This window comes from Barbus barbus, assembly GCF_936440315.1.
Source record: "Barbus barbus genome assembly, chromosome: 3".
NCBI classification, from domain to species: domain Eukaryota; kingdom Metazoa; phylum Chordata; class Actinopteri; order Cypriniformes; family Cyprinidae; genus Barbus; species Barbus barbus.
In genome coordinates, this window is record NC_136731.1 from 20,888,947 (window position 1) to 20,911,479 (window position 22,533).

General features: G+C 40.9%; 1 protein-coding gene across 1 annotated transcript in view; it reads left to right on the forward strand.

The window, feature by feature from the left end:
• The window catches only part of LOC306845240 (protein sidekick-2-like), a 112,155-nt gene that overhangs the window by 43,269 nt on the left and 46,353 nt on the right, over positions 1–22,533 (forward strand). The window contains exons 13-14 of the mRNA XM_079377927.1: positions 13,802–13,938; positions 14,021–14,168. Of these exons, the coding sequence (XP_079234053.1) occupies positions 13,802–13,938; positions 14,021–14,168 (285 nt within the window). The remainder of the gene's footprint in view (positions 1–13,801; positions 13,939–14,020; positions 14,169–22,533) is intronic.

A 22,533-nucleotide genomic window follows, 5' to 3' on the forward strand; every position in this document is an offset into this window, starting at 1 on the left:
CATGGGTGACGTCACTTGCAGTCTTTTTTATTTTGTTGTTATTTATTGATTATTTTTTGTTTGAATCTCTCAACATTTTACAACAATAGCCAGGTGGTGAAGACAAGAAAAAAGAAACTAAATTACAGTGTCACTTGCAATCGCCGCTTGCACTCTCCGCCGCTCTCTGCTACCTGCGACGTCACTTCCATTCGACACAAATTGTGTTGTTGCCAATGGAGACAAGACGTTATGGTGGTTAAACGATTCAAACTAATTTAGTACAATAATGAACAGGGTCCTGCAAGTCATCTGTAGGAGAAAAAGACAAGACCCGCAAATCCGTGGCTACAGAGCAGCAGAATATGAACGCAAGGCGCAAAGTTTCTAAAAAACCATAAACACTTAATATGGCTTAATGTGTTAAGATACATTAAGCGCAATTAGAAGATAAAATTCGATGTATAGTTATTATTAAATGTACTACAAGGCAAGCAGACGGCCATGAACACAATACCCAAACTTTAACTTGTCCTCCCATTCAGCAAAACGCTTAATTTGGCATAATGGACTAAATTTAATATAATAATAATAATAAGGGACTTAAGGGTATTCTGTAGTCTTTGACTAAGATGATAAAGACAATACATTAGCCTGTAAGTCTTGTTGACACAAAGATACAGACCAGCAGATATGAACCTGCATTATGAAATGCATTAAGTGATATTAAAAGGATGCAATGCGATAAATCGCATGTTAAACGTTTTTCTCCCATAGAAAATCATTTGAAATAAAACACGTAATATAGCTTAATGGACAAAGACAATATATAGACCGTTTATTCTCTTTGGAAAATAAATAAATAACGTGAAACTGTGCGTGTTGCGTTTGTTCTGGGCTCACCTGCTGTACAATAGTTATGTATATTTTAATAATAATTAGGAGCATATTGAGTTTGCTCTTTATCATCTTACTCCATTATGATACATTATCCCACGTTTTTCAGTATGGGAGGAAAATACTATATACATATTCATTATATTAATAAACTGTATATTGAATTTGCTATTTTAATAGCACTATCTTAACACATTAAGCCATATTAAGTGTTTATGGTTTTCTAGAAACTTTGCACATTGCTGTTCATATTCTGCTGTTCTGTAGCCACGGATTTGGGGTCTTGTCTTTTTCTCCTACAGATGACTTGCAGCACCCTGTTCATTATTGTACCGAATTAGTTTGAATCGTTTAACCACCATAACGTCTTGTCTCCATTGGCAACAACACGATTTGTGTTGAATGTAAGTGACGTCGCAGGTAGCGGAGAGCGGAGAGCGGCAAGCAGCGATCGCAAGTGACAAGTTTCTTTTTTCTTGTCTTCACCACCTGGCTACTGTTGCAAAATGTTGAGAGATTCAAACTAAAAATAATCAATAAATAGAAAAAAATAATAAAAATAATTAGGTTGTTGAGAATGCACAATGAATAGTAAACAAACATCCAAACATTGCTTTCCATTTTCTCTCTCTCTCTCTCTCTTTATCAATGTTTCATTGTTTCAAGTAGAGAAGTGCATTGTATTTTATCTGCATCATAAATAATGGTGAATTGGCAAAGCAGTTGAGGCAACATTTATATTAACAATAGAGTCAATATTTATTATAAAAACTCTGTTTATCTCTCTCTCTCAACATTTGGTCTGCTTTATTGACATGACAAACACTTGTATACATTTGTATTGCCAAATTGTCTGCAGCTTAGCAAAATAGCATAAAAATAAATAACAGAATACATTTATTTTGTTAAATATATGTAAATGTATTGTATAAGTACAACCACTCGAAAGTTTAGGGTCAGTAGTGTGTTTTTTTTAGACATTAATACTTTTATTCAGCAAAGATGCATTTAATTACGCAAAGGTGACAGTAAGGAGATTTATGTTAGAAACATTTATTTTTAAAAAAGTGATTTTCTTTTGAACTTTCTATCCATCAAAGAGTCTTAAGCCGGGCTCACACTGTGCGATTTTTAATAGTCTTTTGCGATTGTTGCTTGTCACATGTACGAACATGATCCCCATGTCAGACTGTAGGATCTCAGTTGTCTTATTAGGCTTGTTTGAGATGCGCCTTGCCTCGCCTGTAATTTAGTCGAGAGTAGGCGCTGCAGTGAGGGGAGGAGTGAAAAAAGTGCAGGCAAGCCGGACACTTCCTGAATCTCGTTGTGTTGTTGGACTGCAAACGTCAGCAATGGAAGAGATCGCATTCGCGTTCTTTATCGCACTTTGTGGATGCCTTTTATAATCAAAGCCATAATGAGAAATGAGGAGCACACAGATGCTGCACTAAATTTACACTGTTATCCCTAATTATGGGTTAAACATTTCAGAGTGGGATATGGCACAGCTGATTAACATAATTATGTGTATCCTACTTAAGGGACAGTTTACCCCCCCCCCCCCCCCCAAAAAAAAATCTTTGGGTGAACTATCCCTTTTTTACATGAAACATATTCCATATAAATATATTACACAATTGTTTGTCACCTTAATGTAAATTTGAATTTCATGTTTAATGATTAGGAAAAGTGTGTACAGCAAATTATTATTCAAAATTAATATGAAACAAAAACATTTTAAATTAAGAAATTAGCATGCATGTGTGGGCTTTGTTTACTGCACTCCTGAAATAAGACATACCCAGATAAAGATCTCAGATATAAACACACAAACTTGAGGCCTAATTGCAAAACCGTCACATTAGATGTAGCCTATGCATGCATGTATTGATGGATTGACTAATTTATTTAATGGAATAATGTTGTACAAAAATGTAAATGTACAAAATTAACACCAGCATACAATACATAAAGAGAAAATTACAACAAACAGGACTTCAAACCAAGAAAATAAAAATAAAAGGGTAAATAAATAAAGCACATGTCCTAATTACTAATAAATTACTATAGAAAAAGTAAATAGTATTAGGCTATAGGTAATGGACTTTTTAGGATTAAGGGGAAAAAATATCAGCTGACATTCGCAGCCAATGAGCATTAAGCTGTGTCGTCAGCAAGTCGTTTCCCATGCTTTTGATCAGCGCAGTCGGTGGAGAGCAACTGCGCTCGACTGCAGAATCCGACACGTGCGCCTTGCGCTCGCGAGAGATTTTTGACATACGTCAGCATGACATCAGAACAAGGCGGACCGCACTCGGACACATTTCTAACCGGCATGCATCTCGCGCTGATCACCGGTGATCGGTTCTGCGCAGATTTTGCTCATCTCAAACAAGCCTTAATTGGTTTATAGTTAAGAAGGTTAATGTGGATATTAACACAAGACAATCTGTCATTCAATTACAAAAACGGACATACTCAAGAAGACTTGTCCGGACTTTTACGTCATCAATACGTGACCCGCGTTCTCTCGCTATAATGGTAGCTAGCAAACAACAGCAACGTGTAGCATTAGTTTTATTAATTACATGCCTTGATGTTTAAAAAAAAAAAAAACGAAAAAGACGACGTGTGTGGAGCAAGTCATGGCTGGGCAAAAGAGGACTTTATGGACTTCCAGTTCTACAGAGCGAACTTGAGGTAATTTTGTTATTCGAGTTTAAACATCCTGCCCCTTAATAAATAAACTTTAAGTAAACTTTAATTTGTACATATATTGTTTTTACAAATAACGAAGTTGAAGTTTGAAGTTGTCGCGCTAATTGCGTCATCAAGTTCAGTGCTCCTATTGGTTCTTGGTTTGACGGTCGTCGTAGGAGATGTCACACTGCAGGAAAGTGCAATAGGGTGTGGCGCGCAAGATGCAATTATGTGCAGCTGAGGTGTTTATCTTTTCCATTCCCAAGTTTCAACTTAAAATTATATCTGGTCGCAAGAATATTGTTTTATTATGCATTAGGCATTTTTTGTTTTTAGTTGCTTGTAGTTTTGGTTTGTTTAACTGAATTTTTCTAACTTGTGGGTTAAGTCGTCTTGCATATGGATGCTTCGGTTTGCATGATGAAGCGCAAGGGGAAAAATAAGTGCTCTACTTCTAATATCCTAACGGAAGAAATGGAATTTGGCATCCCTGTTGGTGCTGGAGTTGAATCTGCCTCACATCTTATAACTGACCATGAATACAGCCAACAATGTCCCGGTCTTTCTCGGAGTGAGAGTCCAGTTCTCGAGTCAGCATGTGACTCTAACCAAGAAACACCTATGAAACCTCAGCAAAAGAAATCTCGAGGAGACATTTCGCTGACAGAATTGCAAGACAACATACTTGTGGCTTTGACATCTAAAATCAAGGAGAGTGCAGACGATCTCGGAAAAATGATATCCAAAAACACCGTGAGTATTGAGGGTCTCAAGAAATCGATTGACTTTGTGTTTGAAGAAGTCAACGCATTGAAAACGGATGTGAAAAACTGTAAATCTAATGTGAATCTGAATAATACCAAGATCTCTGAGCTTGAGCAAAAACTGAATGAAACCGAACGATATCAGCGCAGATGGAATCAAGTCAAGTCAAGTCACCTTTACTTATATAGCGCTTTTTACAATGCAAATTGTCAAAGCACTGCACAATATAAAAAAAAAAAGGAAAATAAAGTGTCAATAAGTTTAAATAGTGTCTTTGCAATAAGGTCGGCGATATCGCTGGAAATGAAGCGTCCCCAACTAAGCAAGCCAGAGGCGACAGCGGCAAGGAACCAAAACTCCATCGGTGACAGAATGGAGAAAAAAACCTTGGGAGAAACCAGGCTCAGTCGGGGGGCCAATTCTCCTCTGGCCAAACAAACCAGCAGTTCAGTTCCAAACTGCAGCAAGTCAGATTGAATGGGCTCAGCTGGTTCCAGTGGTCTTTTCCGATGGCTGTCTAAGTGGCGGGGTCCTCAATGGGGATCTGTCTCTGGCGTTCATCCAGGTGTTTGGCCTCTGCCTACGATCAGGGACACATACGTCATCTCCCGGCGCTGATCCTCCATCTCAGGTGTTCGGTCATCTCAGATCATGTAATGGTTAGATCCAGACTGAAGTTCTGTAATTTCAGGAACGTAGAGACAAGCAGAGACATGATTAGCGTAGCTGCTGTTCCATCTAAGCAAAAATAAATTGTTCAACCCAAGCTAAAGAATAATAATAATGTACATTTGATCAGATATAACTGCAGTACAAGATTATAAAATGCATTATGTGTATGCTTGGCTAAAGAGATGTGTCTTTAATCTAGATTTAAACAGAGAGAGTGTGTCTGAACCCCGAATGTTATCAGGAAGGCTATTCCAGAGTTTGGGAGCCAAATGTGAAAAAGCTCTACCTTCTTTAGTGGACTTTGCTATCCTAGGTACTACCAAAAGTCCAAAGTTTTGCGACCTTAGATAGCGGGTTGGATTATAGCGTGGTAGAAGACAAGTTAGGTACGCAGGAGCTAAACCATTTAGGGCCTTATAGGCACGTAATAATAATTTGTAAATGATACGGAACTGAATAGGTAGCCAGTGCAGAGACTGTAAAATTGGAGTAATATGATCATATTTTCTTGATCTGGTAAGAACTCTAGCCGCTGCATTTTGGACTATCTGTAGCTTGTTTATTGAAGATGCAGGACAACCAGCTAACAGTGCATTACAATAGTCCAGTCTAGAGGTCATGAATGCATGAACTAGCTTTTCTGCATCAGAAACAGGTAGCATGCTTCGAAGCTTGACAATGTTTCTAAGATGGAAGAATGCTGTTTTTGTAACATGGGAAATATGATTTTCAAAGGACAAGTTGCTGTCTAAAATAACACCCAGATTTTTGACTTTAGAGGACGTAACAGTACATCCGTCTAGTTGCAAATTATAATCCACGAGATTCTGTGTACTGTTTTTTGGTCCAATAAGTAATATCTCTGTCTTATCTGAATTTAGTAGGAGGAAATTATTGGTCATCCAATCTTTTACACTTTTTACACAATCTATTAGCTTAGATAGTTGAGAAGTTTCATCTGGTCTTGTTGAGATATATAATTGAGTATCATTAGCATAGCAATGAAAACTTATCCCGTGTTTTCTAATAATATTTCCAAGGGGCAGCATGTAAATTGAAAATAGCAGAGGGCCTAGGACAGATCCTTGTGGTACTCCATACTTTACTGGTGATAATTGAGATGACTCCCCATTTAAATGAACAAAGTGGTAGCGATCGAACAGGTAGGATCTAAACCATCTTAAAGCCTGTCCTTGAATACCAATATATTTTTCTAATCGATCTATGAGTATATTATGGTCTATAGTGTCAAACGCAGCACTAAGATCAAGTAATACTAGCAATGAGGTGCAGCCTTGATCTGAAGCAAGTAGTAAGTCATTCGTAATTTTAACAAGTGCAGTTTCTGAATCTTCGTCTTTACGGACTCCCTGAACAATCTGATGAAAACATCAAGCTGAAGGTTTCCAATATCTGTGCTGCAGTTGTTTCTGACTCAAGTGTGGCGATTCAAGATGACATTGATATAGTACATCGTCTGGGAAAGCTGGACAACAGGCCAAGACCGGTGATTATTCGTTTCGTGAGAAGATCTACGCGGGATCTGGTGTGGCGGCAGGCAAAACACTCCGATTACCTCAGGAACCACAAGCTGAGATTCACCGAAGATTTGATTCAGGCAGACAGGATGCTAAGGATGAAACTGTGGCCATTGGTAGATGCTGCTAGAAAGGAAGGGAAGAGAGCGTTCTTTGTCGGTGGATGGGCATTTGTCAATGGGAAAGCCATGCATCCACCACCCTGAGTTAAGATACGGACTTACGGTTTTATAACGTATGCGCATCTTTTTTCAACCTGTTGTTCTTACAAGTTCTTTCTCTTCATCTAAAAGTCGTGGCCTAATGGTTAGAGAGTCGGACTTGTAATCCAAAGGTTGCGGGTTCGAGTCTCCGGCCGGCAGGGATTGTAGGTGGGGGGAGTGAATGTCCAGCGCTCTCTCCACCCTCAATACCACGACTGAGGTGCCCTTGAGCAAGGCACCGAACCCCCAACTGCTCCCCGGGCGCCGCAGCATAAATGGCTGCCCACTGCTCCGGGTGTGTGTTCACGGTGTGTGTGTGTTCACTGCTGTGTGTGTGCACGATGGATGGGTTAAATGCAGAGCACGAATTCCGAGTATGGGTCACCATACTTGGCCGTATGTCACTTCAGTTCACTTCACTTCATAATGCCAAAGAATTACTGCGTTTTGTTTGAAGTAATTCTCATAGGTCTACGGCTGGGTTAATAACTACATTGTTCATATATTCTTGTTGGGAATGGAATTTTTCAAGTTATTCCTGTTCCTTCTATTCATTGTTTACACTTTTAATTCATAAATCCTTATGTCGTTTTCGTTAATTACTCTCAATGTCATGGGCTTGAGGTTAAATGTTAAACGTAAGGCTTTGTTTTTATTTGCTAAGCAGCAAAAGTCTTTTTTGTTTTTTTCAAGAAGTTCATTCAACTCCCAATGATGTTAGTTTTTGGAAAGCACAATGGGGTAATGATATTTGATTTGCACATGGGTCTGAGCACTCAGCAGGAGTAGCAATTTTGAAAAGTAAGTTTTCAGGAGATATTTTATATTCTGATGTGGACACTCGGTCATTACATTCTTTTAGTTGCAAAATGTGATATTTTGACTATGATTCTAGTAAATTTTTATGGGTACAACTCAAAAAGTGAAAATGACGACTTATTTGATACATTAGAAATTCACTTAACACACTGTTTATCTAAATTCCCAAACTCACTTATATTAATTGGCGGTGACTTTAATATTACTTTAGACAATTCCTTTGACAGATGGCCTCCTCGTGCTCCATCCTCTTCTAATCTCAGACTTAAGGCATTTATGCAGAAATTTGTTATAAAAGACATTTGGAGGGAGAAATTCCCCGATTTAAAATCCTTTACTTGGAACAATAAGGCATGTACTGCCATGTCTCGTATTGATTATTGGCTAGCTTCTTGTAGCTTACAGAAAGAAAACGTTTTAGTTAACATTCTTCCTATGCCACTGACAGACCATAAAACAGTTTCTATTAATGTTTAAATTTACAATTTTTTTCCAACAACCACTATAACTCTTACTGGAAACTTAATAGTTCAATTCTGGCCAACGAACTTGTTAAGGTGACCATTCGCAGATTGATTGCACAATATTGGAATTTAGCTCAACTGAGTAATGATTATTGCAATAACTGTGAATTACTGAAGTTCGAAATTGGGAAATTTTTAAGAAATTATGGAAGTGTATTGGCCAAAGCCAGGAAACATGAAGAAGAAAATATAATTTCAAAGTTTACAGCTTTCACTCAAAGGTCTCCCCCTATTTATATATTATATAGAGTGCTTTAAGAGGAATTACAGTTGCAGATAACATCATCACCATTAGCCAATTAGCAGACGACACCACACTTTTTTTAAAAGATGCAGGGGAAATACCCAAAGCTATTAATATTATCTGTATATTCTCAAAAGCTTCAGGTCTTCATTTGAATATTAATAAGTGTGAATTAATGTCTCTTAAGCAGTGCGATTTACCATCCATTTGTGGTATTCCTATAAAAAATGAAGTCACGTATTTAGGTATAAAGATTGTAAAGGATGAAGAGAGAAGATGTGAGCTAAATTTCTCCCCTGATGTTATTGATAAGACGAAGAAAAAGTTTAATCAGTGGTTACTAAGAGACTTATCTTTGAGGGGGAGGGTATTGATTACAAAAGCAGAGGGCATCTCAAGGCTCACATATCCAGCTCTTTCTCTAGCAGTCAACAATAATATTTGCAAGACTATTGATAATATGCTTTTCAATTTTTTATGGAAAAACAAAACCCATTATATTAAGAAATCTGTGGTTATGAACACAACTGAAAATGGAGGTTTGAACTTTTGAGATTTTACCACTCTTAATTATACTTTTAAAGTAAACTGGATCAAACAATTAAAAAAAAAAAACAACTAGTATATGGAACTTTATTCCTCATTGTATTTTTTCACAGGTTGGAGGTCTTCATTTTCTTTTGCTTTGTAACTACAACATTTCTAAACTACCGTTAAAGTTATCCAGTTTTCACAAACAAATGCTTCTCTCCTGGAATATAATTTATAAACATAATTTCTCACCTAATAGATGTTTCATATGGAATAATAAGCATATTTTATTTAAATCTAAAACACTGTTCTTTGAAAACTGGTTTTCTAATGATATAGTTTTGGTGAGCCAACTTTTCAACCATAAAGGTCTTCTGTTAACTTATTCTGAATTTTTGTCTAAATTTAAAATCCCTATCACTCCTAAAGAATATGCTATTGTTATGGATGCTGTCCCCTCTGGATTAAAAATGCTTTGTAAAAATACATGTCCCCAATCTTCTATACAGTCTTTAGATCTTGTTGACACTGCTGTTGGTCAAGTTTGTTTTTCTTCTTCCTCTGTCAGAAACAATAATCGACAGGTTCGAGCCCTTTTTCAAAAGGATGTAAGCCTTGTCTTTACCTATTGTAACTTTCTGGAATAGCTGTATTGATGGTTTGATATGGCATAAAATCTGGAAATTACCTCATAAATATTTAATTACAAATAAAGTAAAAGAAATCTCTTTCAAACTCATTTATAAATATTACCCCAGTAACTATTTCCTTGTAAACAGATTTAACTGTGATATTGATATACTATGTACATTTTGTGGTCTACATACAGAAACGTTTTTTCATTTATTTTGGAGTTGTCCTTACTCAGCCAATTTTTGGTCAGACTTCTGCTCATTTGTTAGAGATCATATCATGCCTAGCTTTCAACTTTGTTTTGAAAATGTTTTATTTGTTTTTTTTACTTACGACATGTCATTTCATAAGGAATATTATTTGATTAATTTATTACTTTTGCTGGCAAGGTTTAGTATACATAATAAGTACAGCAATCACAAACCATTGTTTCTCATTTTGAAGTCAGAAGTTAAGCAATACCTAAAATCTATTTACACTCTGATAAATAAGAAAGCTGTTAAATGTATTAATGTATGTAAACATTTCCATATTTTTCTGTAGTTTTATTATTATTATTTTTTTTTCTCTATTTTATTGTAATTTTGTATCTTTTTTTTTGTGTATGTGTGTGTTAACCCCCTGGCTACTGTAAAATTTTGAATTTAAATGATAAAAAAAAAAAAAAAAAAAAGGAAAGGAAAGTGCAATAGGGTCTGGCTGCAGACGTGCACTCTCAGCCGCGCATGCGCACTTAGACACATGCACTCTCAGCCGCGCATGCGCACTTAGACACATGCGCTCTCAGCCGCGCATGCGCACTTAAGACACATGCACGCTCAGACGCACGTATTTTGCAGTGGGTCTAAGGAGGAAATACGTCAAAATACAAACTAAAGGCACGACATAAAAGATAAAGAAAGAAATTCTGTTAACTCCGCCCGAAAATACATATGAACATAGGTGAAATCCTATTTTCAAAGGGTGGAGAGTACTGCTTTTTAATAGTACCATAAAGCCTAGTAGTAAAATTACAGCTCAAAGACATTGTTGAACATCTACACAATGTCCGATTACTTCGCATATGTACATTACTAAATAATGTTAATACATTAAAAATTGTACACATTCTTTCTGCCTAAAAATATGTGACCTCAAGTCAGTTATATAGTAATTAAATCGAAAAAAAGTTTATTCAATGTAGAAAAGACTGTATATGTGTACATATATATTATGTACACATATAAATGTACAACTTAGTAATGAATTACATCATTAACAAGCACCTGTTTATATTCCTTCATAGTAGAATGATAAATTGTGTATTTAACATTCCATAATGAATTATTAAATTATCTACCAAGTCAAAATCTGCTAGTAACATTCAATGTTAATATGCTTTCCAAAACTGACACCAGAAAATAATTCAACACACAGCAGTTGGTGATTGTTGACTTTAGTATATAATAAAACAAAAACATGCCATTGTGACCGGGTTATTTACAGTTGCTGTAACTGTGGGTTATGTACAGTTGCTGTTGAACACTTGTAATACATATATGAAATATTACTGACTATACCATTAAAATATAAAATCATTGCATAAAAACAATATTTTTTACAATATTTTTCAATTTAGTGTTCGACAAAAGATTCTCAGATGCATGTTATCCACCACATTCTCTAAAAATGTATGCATGTCTTGCATAAATTTAAAAACAAATATCAGTGGCTCTACAAGATCGTCCTTGATGGATTCTGTACAGAAGAACCGTTCCAAGGCCTCAGCAGCTTCTTCATGCTCCATGCACAGTATACGAGGAAGCTGAACTGATCCAAGAAGATCTCCAGAGTTCTCTATGCACCACTGACTGGCAGTCTTAAGATCTGTCAAGACACGCACCTAAGAGACAACAATGCAACAGAGGATAATTAATATGCTGAACAATAATGGCTGCAATCCCTCTAACAATACCTACTTTTTGTGGAGACTGAACCACCTGCTTCTCCGGTGCAAACTCAAGGGTGAAAAGATTGGTTTCATCCACCTAATAATCAAATATAAATTCTGAGTTACCTTTAGTTCTACCTTTTTATGTTAACAGGCACTTTTCTTGAGGAGCTGCTACAAAGTAAATTATACGTTACCTGTATGTGGAAAGGCTCTCTCGCACATACTACTGAACTTATTCCGTCCGTGCATGTTCCAATCATTAGTTTTTTGATTTTATATTTAAAGTAGTAAAATTTGAAAACAGCTCCTTTGTCGTTTTCTCTCTTTTGAATCTTACATCAAAAAATTAACAGCCTCTCATAAAACATGTCAACATATTCTGTTCAGGGCCGTACCCACCATTGAGGTCCCCTAGGTACGGACTTCAGTATTTTTCCAGTTTGTAGCGTGGATCTTTCATTGCAACACTGAATCTGATTCTCATGCTTAAGAATCTGTTATCTTGAAAAATAATTAATGCTACTAACCTATTATTATCCAATTTATGAGACTTGAAACAGCTTAAAATGCACACATGTAGGTTAGGAAAATCGAAATTCTCTCAAGGGAATATATGCCCCCCCATCCCCCCTACCAATTTCCTTTTTGGGACCTCGGTATTTATAAAAACCTGCGTACGGCCCTGATTCTGTTACACCAAATAATTATTTTTTTAAAAAGCATCTTATGACCCCTTTAAGTGCTTACAAATGACACATTGTAATCATTTTAAAATACAATAATCTTACCTTGGAAAATAACAGCATTTTTTAAATGGACTTCCCAGTGAGCCTGAACTCTCTTTTTAATCATTGGCTTCAGTGAAGGGCACAAGGGGCAGTGATACAGTGTGCAACAAGATGTACACTTTGGTATCAGGTGCTTTACACCTACTAAGACTACTGACTGATGCATCTGTAAGCATATTGAAGAGACAGAAGTTAGTTATTCTGATGTGTATATTATACTTTTAATTTTTGTTACTTCCTCTTAGTCTTATTCCATGCAGCTCTCGTTTTTAAGAACCATTGTGAACAACATTATGACTTGCTATTTTAAAAATTCAACCTTCATATTAAATATTAAGTAGCATCTCGCCCAGAGCCAGTAAAACACTCATTTATTCACTGCCTAAAGAAATGTAACTTAGTTCTTCACTAAATTATTGTATGAAGAATAGGTAACCAATTAGCACAAACACGATATATCAGAGAGATATCAGGATAGTTTTCGATAACATTACCTCATAGATTAAAACACCACTTTTATATCAATTTAATCCTGTTTGAATGAAATACAGTAATCAATTTACATACTTGGCGGTCCTTAAATCCTCCACTCCATTTTAAAACACGTGTTTGCGATTACAATCTCTTATATATTAAAACAACACTTTATATGCTTAATATTGTATAAATAACAAAACTATACTTATTCCTTAACCGTCGTTAATCCTCCACTCCATTTTAAAACACGTGCATGACATTGAAAGGCCTAGCGTGCGGGATATATCAGATAAATATTCGGGATAGTTGTCAATAACATTTACCTAATAATTAAAAACAACACTTTTACTTCAACTTAATCTTGTACGAATTAAATAAATATACTTACACAATTTTCTGTGCGATCGTTAAATCCTGTATCACATTAAGTGGCCTGTGCGTGCACTTAAAACTGCGCATGCGTGCGTCTGAGAGTGCACGTCTGCAGCCAGACCCTTCTCAGAAAGTGTCTGAAATCTTCTGACACTGCCAGAAGTTAATCGGAGGAATAAATTGATCGCAACGGCCATTAATCGGCTGTCGGTGAACATGTCAAACTAGACAACCGATTTTAGCCTAGGATTATAGGAATCTTTTAGGATTTTAAAATTAGTCTCAGACAATCAAATCGTGGCCAAAATCGCACAGTGTGAGCCGGGCTTTAAGCAGCACAGCTCTTTTCAACATTGATAATAATAAGAAATGTTTCTTGACATTTCGCAGCAAATCAGCATATTAGAATGATTTCTGAAGGATCACGTGACACTGAAGACTGCAGTAATGATGCTAAAAATTCAGCTTTGCATCACAGGAATAAATTAAATTTTTTAAAACTTTACAAAAGAAAACAGTATAGTATTTCACAATTTTGCCGTTTTTACTGTATTTTTTTTATCAAGTAAATACAGCCTTTGCAAGCTTTCAAAGACAAAAATCTTACCGACGTTTGAATGGTAGTGTATATATAAAACTGAATTGAAATGCAGTGTTAACTGTTGTAAAATGTTCAAATTATTATCGATTTTTATTATTTTCTTTTTGCTCTTTCTGTGTCTGTAGGCAGTTACCTCATGCTCCAGAGAACCTCATCGCCACTCTCAGCAGCTCAGAGAGACGAACCATCAACCTGACCTGGGCCCAGGCCTTTGACGGGAACAGCCCGCTCATCCGTTACATCCTGGAGGTGTCAGAGAACAGTGAGTTTTCTGGCCTGCTGTATTTTTCTGTCACTCTTCTTTCAGCTCTGGAGTCCATTCTGAATGTCTCTGTTTGTGACAGATGCACCTTGGACTGTGCTCTTGGCCAACATCGATCCAGAAGCCTCCAGCGTGATCGTGGGGGGCCTCATCCCGGCACGTTCTTACCAGTTCCGCCTGTGTGCCATTAATGACGTGGGAAAGGGCCAGTTCAGCAGGGAGACAGTGCGGTGAGTCTGGGACTCAAAAAGCGAGAAACATTGGATCACCTTTTCTATCCTCACAGCTAAGCCTGAAGCTTTGGACGTCAAACTGTGAGATTCAGTGTTAACAAAATGATCAGTTTCTTAAAGCCTAAATACATTCAAGGAAGAAAGTGTTTACATAGCCAGTTTTTCTGACTATAGCAAGAAGTCTGGTCTTCATCAAAGTTTATTCAGGTCAAGTACTCCTGCTTTGACAAAAAGAGACCGTCTGACTGAATGGAAAGCTACCAATCACAGTTCAGTTTGGCACATGCCATTTAGGGGCAAATTTATAGTCAATATACCATAATATGCTGATGAGGAAAAATGTGTGTGTGTATATATATATATATATATATATATATATATATATATATTATATATATATATAAAATGTATATAATGTGTTTCTGCTCAAATTGATAGCGTGCACTGACATACAGTAGAAGTACTCAACACATGCAAACTTCCAAGTTTCATGTTTGCCCAGTGTCTGTGCAATATTTCTCCAGATGTTATGACAAATAAAAATGTCTGTACTCTTTTAAACCGTATTTAATTATTTGTGTATTGTTTAACCGATTCACATAAGCACTTAAGTGCGTCTTTTGTTGTCACATCTACAGGAGTTTGATTTTGTTGTTGTTGTTGTTATTGTATTATTTTATTGTTCCGACAAATGTATGGCAAAAGTGCCACCACCTTGTGGACATACTAAGTGAGTAGTGTAATGTCGTCTGGTCTACTCGTTATAGTCAGAATAATAGTCAGATTTGCAAGTTTGTATAATGCAATTTTGAAAAAAAAAAGTCAGAATTGTGAAATGAAATGTCGCAATTACCTTTTTTTTATTCAGTGGTGGAAATTGTTTTCCTCATTGCACAGACAGACTGCTAGGAAAGCTGATGCGCTTTTACTTCCAGAAGTGAATAATCCCGGCCGATCAGACTGTAGCTAGTGATTTCAGTCGACACTTTCCATCAAACGGTCAGTTAACAGGGTTTCCTGGGGTGTTCCGAGGACTAGTGCAGACATGTCTGTGAGAATCGCACCTAGGAGTGGAGGAACAGCCACAAAAGCCTGGCAAAAGTGGGAAGACTTTTTTTTCTCGCTACAGCCCCTGTGAGGAGGGAGGTAGTGCATTATTCAGCTGAATCGGAGCCTGCAACCCGCAGTGCTGTGAGGAATGGAACCGTGCACTGAGAGATTTCTAGCAGCTTTTGTACAACTGAAGAGTTCAGATGAAAAACCCTCTAAATCCATCCGAATTCATTTCTTTTAAATGAGCATTTTCTATCAGGTTCTTATGATCAGGTTCAGTAGTTTCATTTTAAAGGTAATGATAAGGTAATTAGTGAATAACATAACTTTTTTTTTAAATATCACTTTAGACAAACCATTGGTTTTTAACAAGTTAGATTTTCTTTTGCGTCAAAACCAGCTAAATCCACTTGACAGTTACTGTTTTCCACTCTGTCTACTACAGCATTACAAAGAGCGCCAAGTGACTCACGCCTTCAAACGTGCTCAGATCTCAAGAGAGCGCCTGTGACGTCTGAGACATTCTGACTCAAAGATGCCCCAAAAACCGTGAAAACGCCGAACAACATTTCTGCATGAATATGATGTGTTTGCGCATTAATATTAATATCTGCTGTGTCTTAAGGGATCCTGCTATGAAGGAAGCAGATATTTGATTCTTGTAATCTGATAGAACAATCACATTTGGAGTTGCTTCAGATCAGCTGGCGAGTGTGGCATGTTTGCTGCCTTTACAGCGGGAGGGAGGCTGATTGAAAATGGAAAAATCAAGCTCGAATCAATGATTGAGAATGAGATCTGAGAGTATGTGGAAAGTAAACCTTCTTTGCCCGTCTGCAACATCCTGCGCATGCACAGCTGTGGCAAATCAATAATCTGCCGTCCAGGATACCAAGTCCTCAACGGACTTAAAAGAAACAGACCGGGAAAATATTAGGGAAAAAAACATGTTGCTGATGCAATGCCCCGTCAAGAGCTAATATCCCTGAGGGTGAAAATGAACAACACGCTATTATGAAAATGCCACATTGTTCTCCAACACACTTACTAGTGGTTGAAGAGGTGTGGAAGTCTTTGTGGAGGTTTCATCATTCGACACCTAATTTATCATGTTAATTAGCATATGTAAAACTAGGTTCAAGGTTTAACTGCTTAGCAACTGCAGACAGTCTCTTATGTTTACCAAGACTGCACTTATTTGATCAAAAATATTTAAAGTAAGAGTTATTCTTGTGATAGCAAAGCTGATCGGTACTCCAGTCTTCAGTGTCACATGAACCTCCAGAAGTTAAGTCGTTTGAATCGGTTCAACAATAATCTTCAGTGAACAAATTAATTAGATGTTTAGACCAGTAGCTGGTGACAAATGAGTATCTTTTATTTATTATGGGTGAGTTATTGCATTGATTTAAACCGATCGCCCTAGAGCTATGATGGCAGATTTAAAAATCACATACTTTCTGAGTGAGCAGCTGCCATTGTGATGAATGGGAATGCTAACAGGTATTATGAACCTCATTGATTCTGACAAACACACCCCAAACTTACGCATTGATGCAAAACAGTGCCATCCGTTTATTCCCACAGACTCTGAGCTCATCTCGCACCAGATCTATTCATTCAGCTAACAGCTTCCACTCGTATTGCAACTTGCATGCACACTGATCAGAAGACATTCTTCTCAGCGCTTTCAGACGAGGAATCCGCAGAGGTGGGGGTGACATAACAGCACTGCACCGCTCAAGGATCCGCGCCTATTTCTTTGATCCTAAAACACTGCGCTTTATCTCAGCCACAGAACTGCGGCTCTCACGCAGGAGATATCAAGATGTCAAGTTAAATAGATTTAAGAAGAGTCTTGCTGGATTTTTTTGCTCTCTTGCATTAGCCAATTTTGGCTGTGGCGTCTTTGATCATCTCCATGCGGAGAGGAGGCACGTATCTCGAGGGTTTCTGCTCGAAATACAGGCTTCCGAGATGGAACATAAAAGTTCTTAATCGTTATTCACCTTCAACTCGTGCATTACAACAACATACGGATACAATCAGTACATACATAGTCAATGTCACACATGTACTATCCCAGCTAACATGGATTGTTCTCAGAACATTATGGCAAGGTTCTCTCAAAATTCTCTCTGCAACATTAATAGAAAGTTCATTCAAAGTTATATGGTCTTTAGTAACGTTCTAAAAATGTTAGCACAAAAACGTCTCAGGTTACGTATGTAACCATGGTTCCCTGAAGGGAACGAGACGCTGCGTCGAAACGCATATGGGAACGAGATACCAACGCCGCCAGACTGACAAATCCCTGCCTGGTGTCAGGACGAAAGGACAGAGGAGCCGGGAGTGGCTCGGATGTCGAGGTCATAGAACCTAACGAAAGTCAGGGGCATGGACCACCCAGCTGCGTTGCAGATGTCCTGCATGGAACACCTGCCCAGAAGGCCTTGGAGGCCGCCACACCTCGGGTTGAGTGAGCTCTGACTCCCACCGGCGGGAGTCAGAGCTCACTCAGAGCTCTGTACCATAGCGTCCAGTCCCGGAGAAGCTGGAGGAACCAGAAGGGATATTGCACTGACTCTCGAGTGGCGAAGAGGTCCACCTGTGCCTGGCCAAAACCTTCCACATCTGCTTCACCCCTCGGGGTGAAGCATCCATACCCCGGGCCTCGGCCCCTGTCTCGACAGGACGCCTGCTCCCACATAAAGATGCCCAGGAATGTGCACAGCTCTCAGTGATAGGAGCTTGCCCTGGGACCACACAAGGATCTGGTGTGCCAGCTTATACAAGGGGCGCGACCGCAGACCTCCTTGGTGGTTGATGTAAGAGACCACTGCCGTGCTGTCGGTGCGCACCAGCACGTGGTGATCTCTTAGGTCTGGGAGGAAGTGCTTGAGCGCACGGAACACAGCTAGGATCTCTAGCTGGTTGATATGCCACGTCAGGTGGTGACCACTCCACAGACCGCGGGCAGGGTGGCCACTCATGACCGCACCCCAACCGGTGAGGGAAGCGTCCGTCACTAGCAAGACGCGGCAACAAGGAGCTCCCAGCACTGGGCCCCGGGACAAGAACCAAGGATTCCTCCACATGTCTAAGGCACGGACAGCGGTGTGACACTTTGACAGCGCGGAGCAAGTCTCCCCTCAGGGAGACCCCCTTGGTCTTGAGCCACCACTGTAGGGGCCTCATGTACAGCAGGCCAGAAGGAATCACGCTGGACGCAGCTGCCATGAGCCCAAGCAGTCTCTGAAACTGCTTGACAGTGAATGGCTGGCCTTCTCACACTCTCTCGACTGCCGTGAGGATCGACTCGATCCGAGCAGGGGTCAAACGAGCCTGCATCGTGGTCGAATCCCACACTACACCTGGATAAGTGGTTCTCTGAGCTGGAGAAAGCACACTTTCCTTGGCGTTTAGTCTTAACCCCCCAAATCTTTCATGTGAGCGAGAACGACACCTCGATGCCGAATCGCCGCCCGCTCTAATTGAGCGAGGATCGACCAATCGTCGATATAATTGAATATGCGGATGCCCTGCAGTCGCAACGGGACCAGTGCCGCATCCACACACTTGGTGAAAGTGCGGGGTGAGAGTGCTAGGCCGAGGGGAAGAACCCGATACTGATACGCTTTGCCCCCGAAAGCGAACCTCAGGAACTCCCTGTGAGAGGGAAGGATGGGTACATGGAAAAAGACATCTTTGAGGTCTGTCGTGACAAATCAGTCCTCGGACCTGATTTGAGACACGATCTGCCTGACAGTGAGCATCTTAAACTTCAGCTTTCTGGCTGAGCGGTTCAGAAGACTCAAATCCAGTATGGGCCTCAGCCCCCCATCCTTCTCTGGAACAATGAAGTACAGGCTGTAGCAGCCGGCGTGGACTTCGTGAGGAGGAACCAACTCGATGGCTTCCTTCCTCAGCAAAGTATCGACATCCTGTTCCAAGACCAGAGCCTGCTCGGGGTGGACCGTAGTCACACAGACCCCATTGAACAGCGGAGGTGGCCCATCGAACTGGATGGAATAGCCAGCCTCTACCGTCCGCAGGACCCAAAGAGACACATTCGGCAGTCGCTGCCAGGCTGCCAAACGATCTACTAAGGGAATCAGTCTCTCGAGACTGACCTCTGGTGTTAGAGAAGCGGCCAGACCGCTGCCTCGCTGCGGCGCACCGGCAGGAGACGCGCAATCTGGTGGCCGAGGCGAGTTTCTCAGGCCCGCTGAAATCACAGGCGGAACAACCTGAGAGTAATACTCGCTGGGACCTGCTGTGCCCTGGAACTGCAGGGTTGACAGACAAATCCCCGGAGGGCACCGAGGGGAGACGGTCACCGTGTGCCGCGGTGTAAGCCGCTCCACCCCAGTAGGGGTCGTCCTCCTTAGTCCTGGGGCTCACCCGTCAGGACCTCTGAACGAACCAGACCCTGCAAGGCAGGACCCAAAGAGACACATTCGGCAGCTCGCTGCCCAATGATCTTCTAAGGGAATCAGTCTCTCGAGACTGACCTCTGGGTTCAGAGAAGCGGCCAGACCGCTGTCTCGATGCGGCGCACCAGAATGAGATGCGTAATCTGGCGGCTGAGGCGAGTTTCTCAGGCCCGCTGAAATCACAGGCGGAAGAACCTGAGAGTAACACTCGCTGGGACCTGCTGAACTGCAGGGTTGACAGACAAATCCCCGGAGGGCACCGAGGGGAGACGGTCACCGTGTGCCGCGGTCCTGGGGCTCGCCCGTCAGGACCTTTTTGCGCGAGGAGCTGGTATGCGGGGGAGGCTGCGTTTAAAGAGCGCGCATACCTTCTGCCCACCAAAGATGTTGTAAGCAGAGCAGGAGCCTTCAAAGGCGATGCCGTAGAGGGAGACAGATAGCTCGCAAGCGTCTGTTCAACCCGCGGCATCGCCGCATACCCGTGCTCATTCAGTTCCCGCGGGAACGAATGGTCGGGACGAAAAGATTTCACCCGCGATCTCGACACCTCGGTGAGGAGATCGGGGAAAACGGAAGGCTCCTGTGTAGAAGTAGCTCCTCACACTGGGGCGAGAGAGGCGGCGAAACCTCGTCAACGCTCGTCACATCAACCTCCTCGGAGGAAGAGAGACGAAGCGTTGAGCCCTCGTCTCGGGGGGAAGAGACCGCTTCCGAACCGAGAGACGGGGCGCCAGATCAGGAGGAGATAGGGACATGCCCGTCTGACTCTCGCCAGCCAGATCAGCCTTTTTCTTTTTTTTCCTGCAAGCCCCGCGAGCGCAGCCGCCGCTCTGCCTTTTTTTCTCTCTTTTTTACGGCAGAAGCGGGACCGGCTTATTTTTCTCTTTGTGCTTGTGCAAACACTGTAGCTTACAAAGCTCATAGTTATATCATATTGGGGCGACAGAGGCGGCGAAACCTCGTGAACGCTCGTCACATCAACCTCCTTAGAGGAAGAGAGACGAAGCATTGAGCCCTCGTCTCGGGGGACGAGACCGCTTCCACACTGAGAGACGGGGCGCCAGATCTGGCGGATACGGGAGGAGATAAGGACATGCCCGTCTCACACTCGCCAGCCAGATCAGCCTGCGAGCCCCACGAGTGCAGCCGCCGCTCTGCCTCGGTAGCAGCGGGACCGGCACCGCGTGGGGAGCTCGCGAAGGCTCCCTTCTCGAAGAGAGCCCTCCGGGTGCGGAGACCGATTCTGCGTGCTCTGCACCCAGGCAGACCACGCACAACTTAAAACGTGGTCTGAAAGCTTCACCCCTGAGCTTGCCCTTGGCTTTGGCATGATACTGAATGCTTTCCACTTAAAACTAGGACAAACAACAGTAAATAAGACTGACACACACAGAGCGCTTGCTGAATGACAAAAAGCTGATACCGGCTCCGCCGCACGTGCTTTTATACTTCCTGGTCGTGACGTCACCCCGCCCGTGACGCCTCACCCTTGTTTGACTGATTACACATCATATTCAGAGCCTGGTCATGCTGAAGGCGTTCCCATATGCGTTTCGACGCAGCTCGAAGTTCCTGGAAGGGAACATTATTTATACATCGATAAGAAAATGTTTTTCCTAAAAGATGACACTGCATCACTCCTCGGCATGATTCTGTCATTGACATTAATAAATGGGCCCAGGAATACTTCCAGAAACCACTGTCGGTAAACACAATCCGCTGTGCCATCTGCAGATGCCAACTAAAGTGCTTTCATACAAAAAGGAAGCCATATGTGAATATGGTCCAGAAGCGCCGTCGTGTCCTGTGGGCCAAGGCTCATTTAAAATGGATTGTTTCAAAGTGGAAAAGTGTTCTATGGTCAGATGAGTCCAAATTTGACATTCGTGTTGGAAATTACGGACGCCGTGTCCTCTGGGCTAAAGAGGAGGGAGACCTTTCAGCGTGTTATCAGCATTCAGTTAAAAAGCCAGCATCTCTGATGGTATGGGGGTGCATAAATGCATACAGTATGGGCAGCTTGCATTTTTTTTGGAAGGCACTATGAATGCTGAAAGGTATACAGGTGCATCTCAATGAATTAGAATGTCGTGGAAAAGTTATTCAACTCAAATTGTGAAACTCGTGTATTAAATAAATTCAATGCTCACAGACTGAAGTAGTTTAAGTCTTTGGTTCATTTAATTGTGAAGATTTAGGCTCACATTTAGCAAAAACCCACCGATTCACTATCTCAACAAATTAGAATACTTCATAAGACCAATAAAAAAACATTTTTAGTGAATTGCTGGCCTTCTGGAAAGTATGTTCATTTACTGCATATGTACTCAATACTTGGTAGGGGCTCCTTTTGCTTTAATTACTGCCTCAATTCGGCGTGGCATGGAGGTGATAAGTTTGTGGCACTGCTGAGGTGGTATGGAAGCCCAAGTTGCTTTGACAGCGGCCTTCAGGTCATCTGCATTGTTGGGTCTGGTGTCTCTCATCTTCCTCTTGGCAATACCCCATAAATTCTTTATGGGGTTCAGGTCAGGCGAGTTTGCTGGCCAATCAAGCACAGTAACACCATGGTCATTGAACCAGGTTTTGGTATCTTTGGCAGTGTGGGCCACTGGCCATCTCCATAAAGCTTGTCAGCAGAAGGAAGCATGAAGTGCTCTAAAATTTCCTGGTAGATGGCTGCATTGACTGTGGATTTCAGAAAACACAGTGGACCAACACCAGCAGATGACATGGCAGCCCAAATCATCACTGACTGTGGAAACGTCACACTGGACTTCAAGCAACATGGATTCTGTGCCTCTCCACTCTACCTCCAGACTCTGGCACCTTGATTTCCAAATGAAATGCAAAATTTACTTTCATCTGAAAAG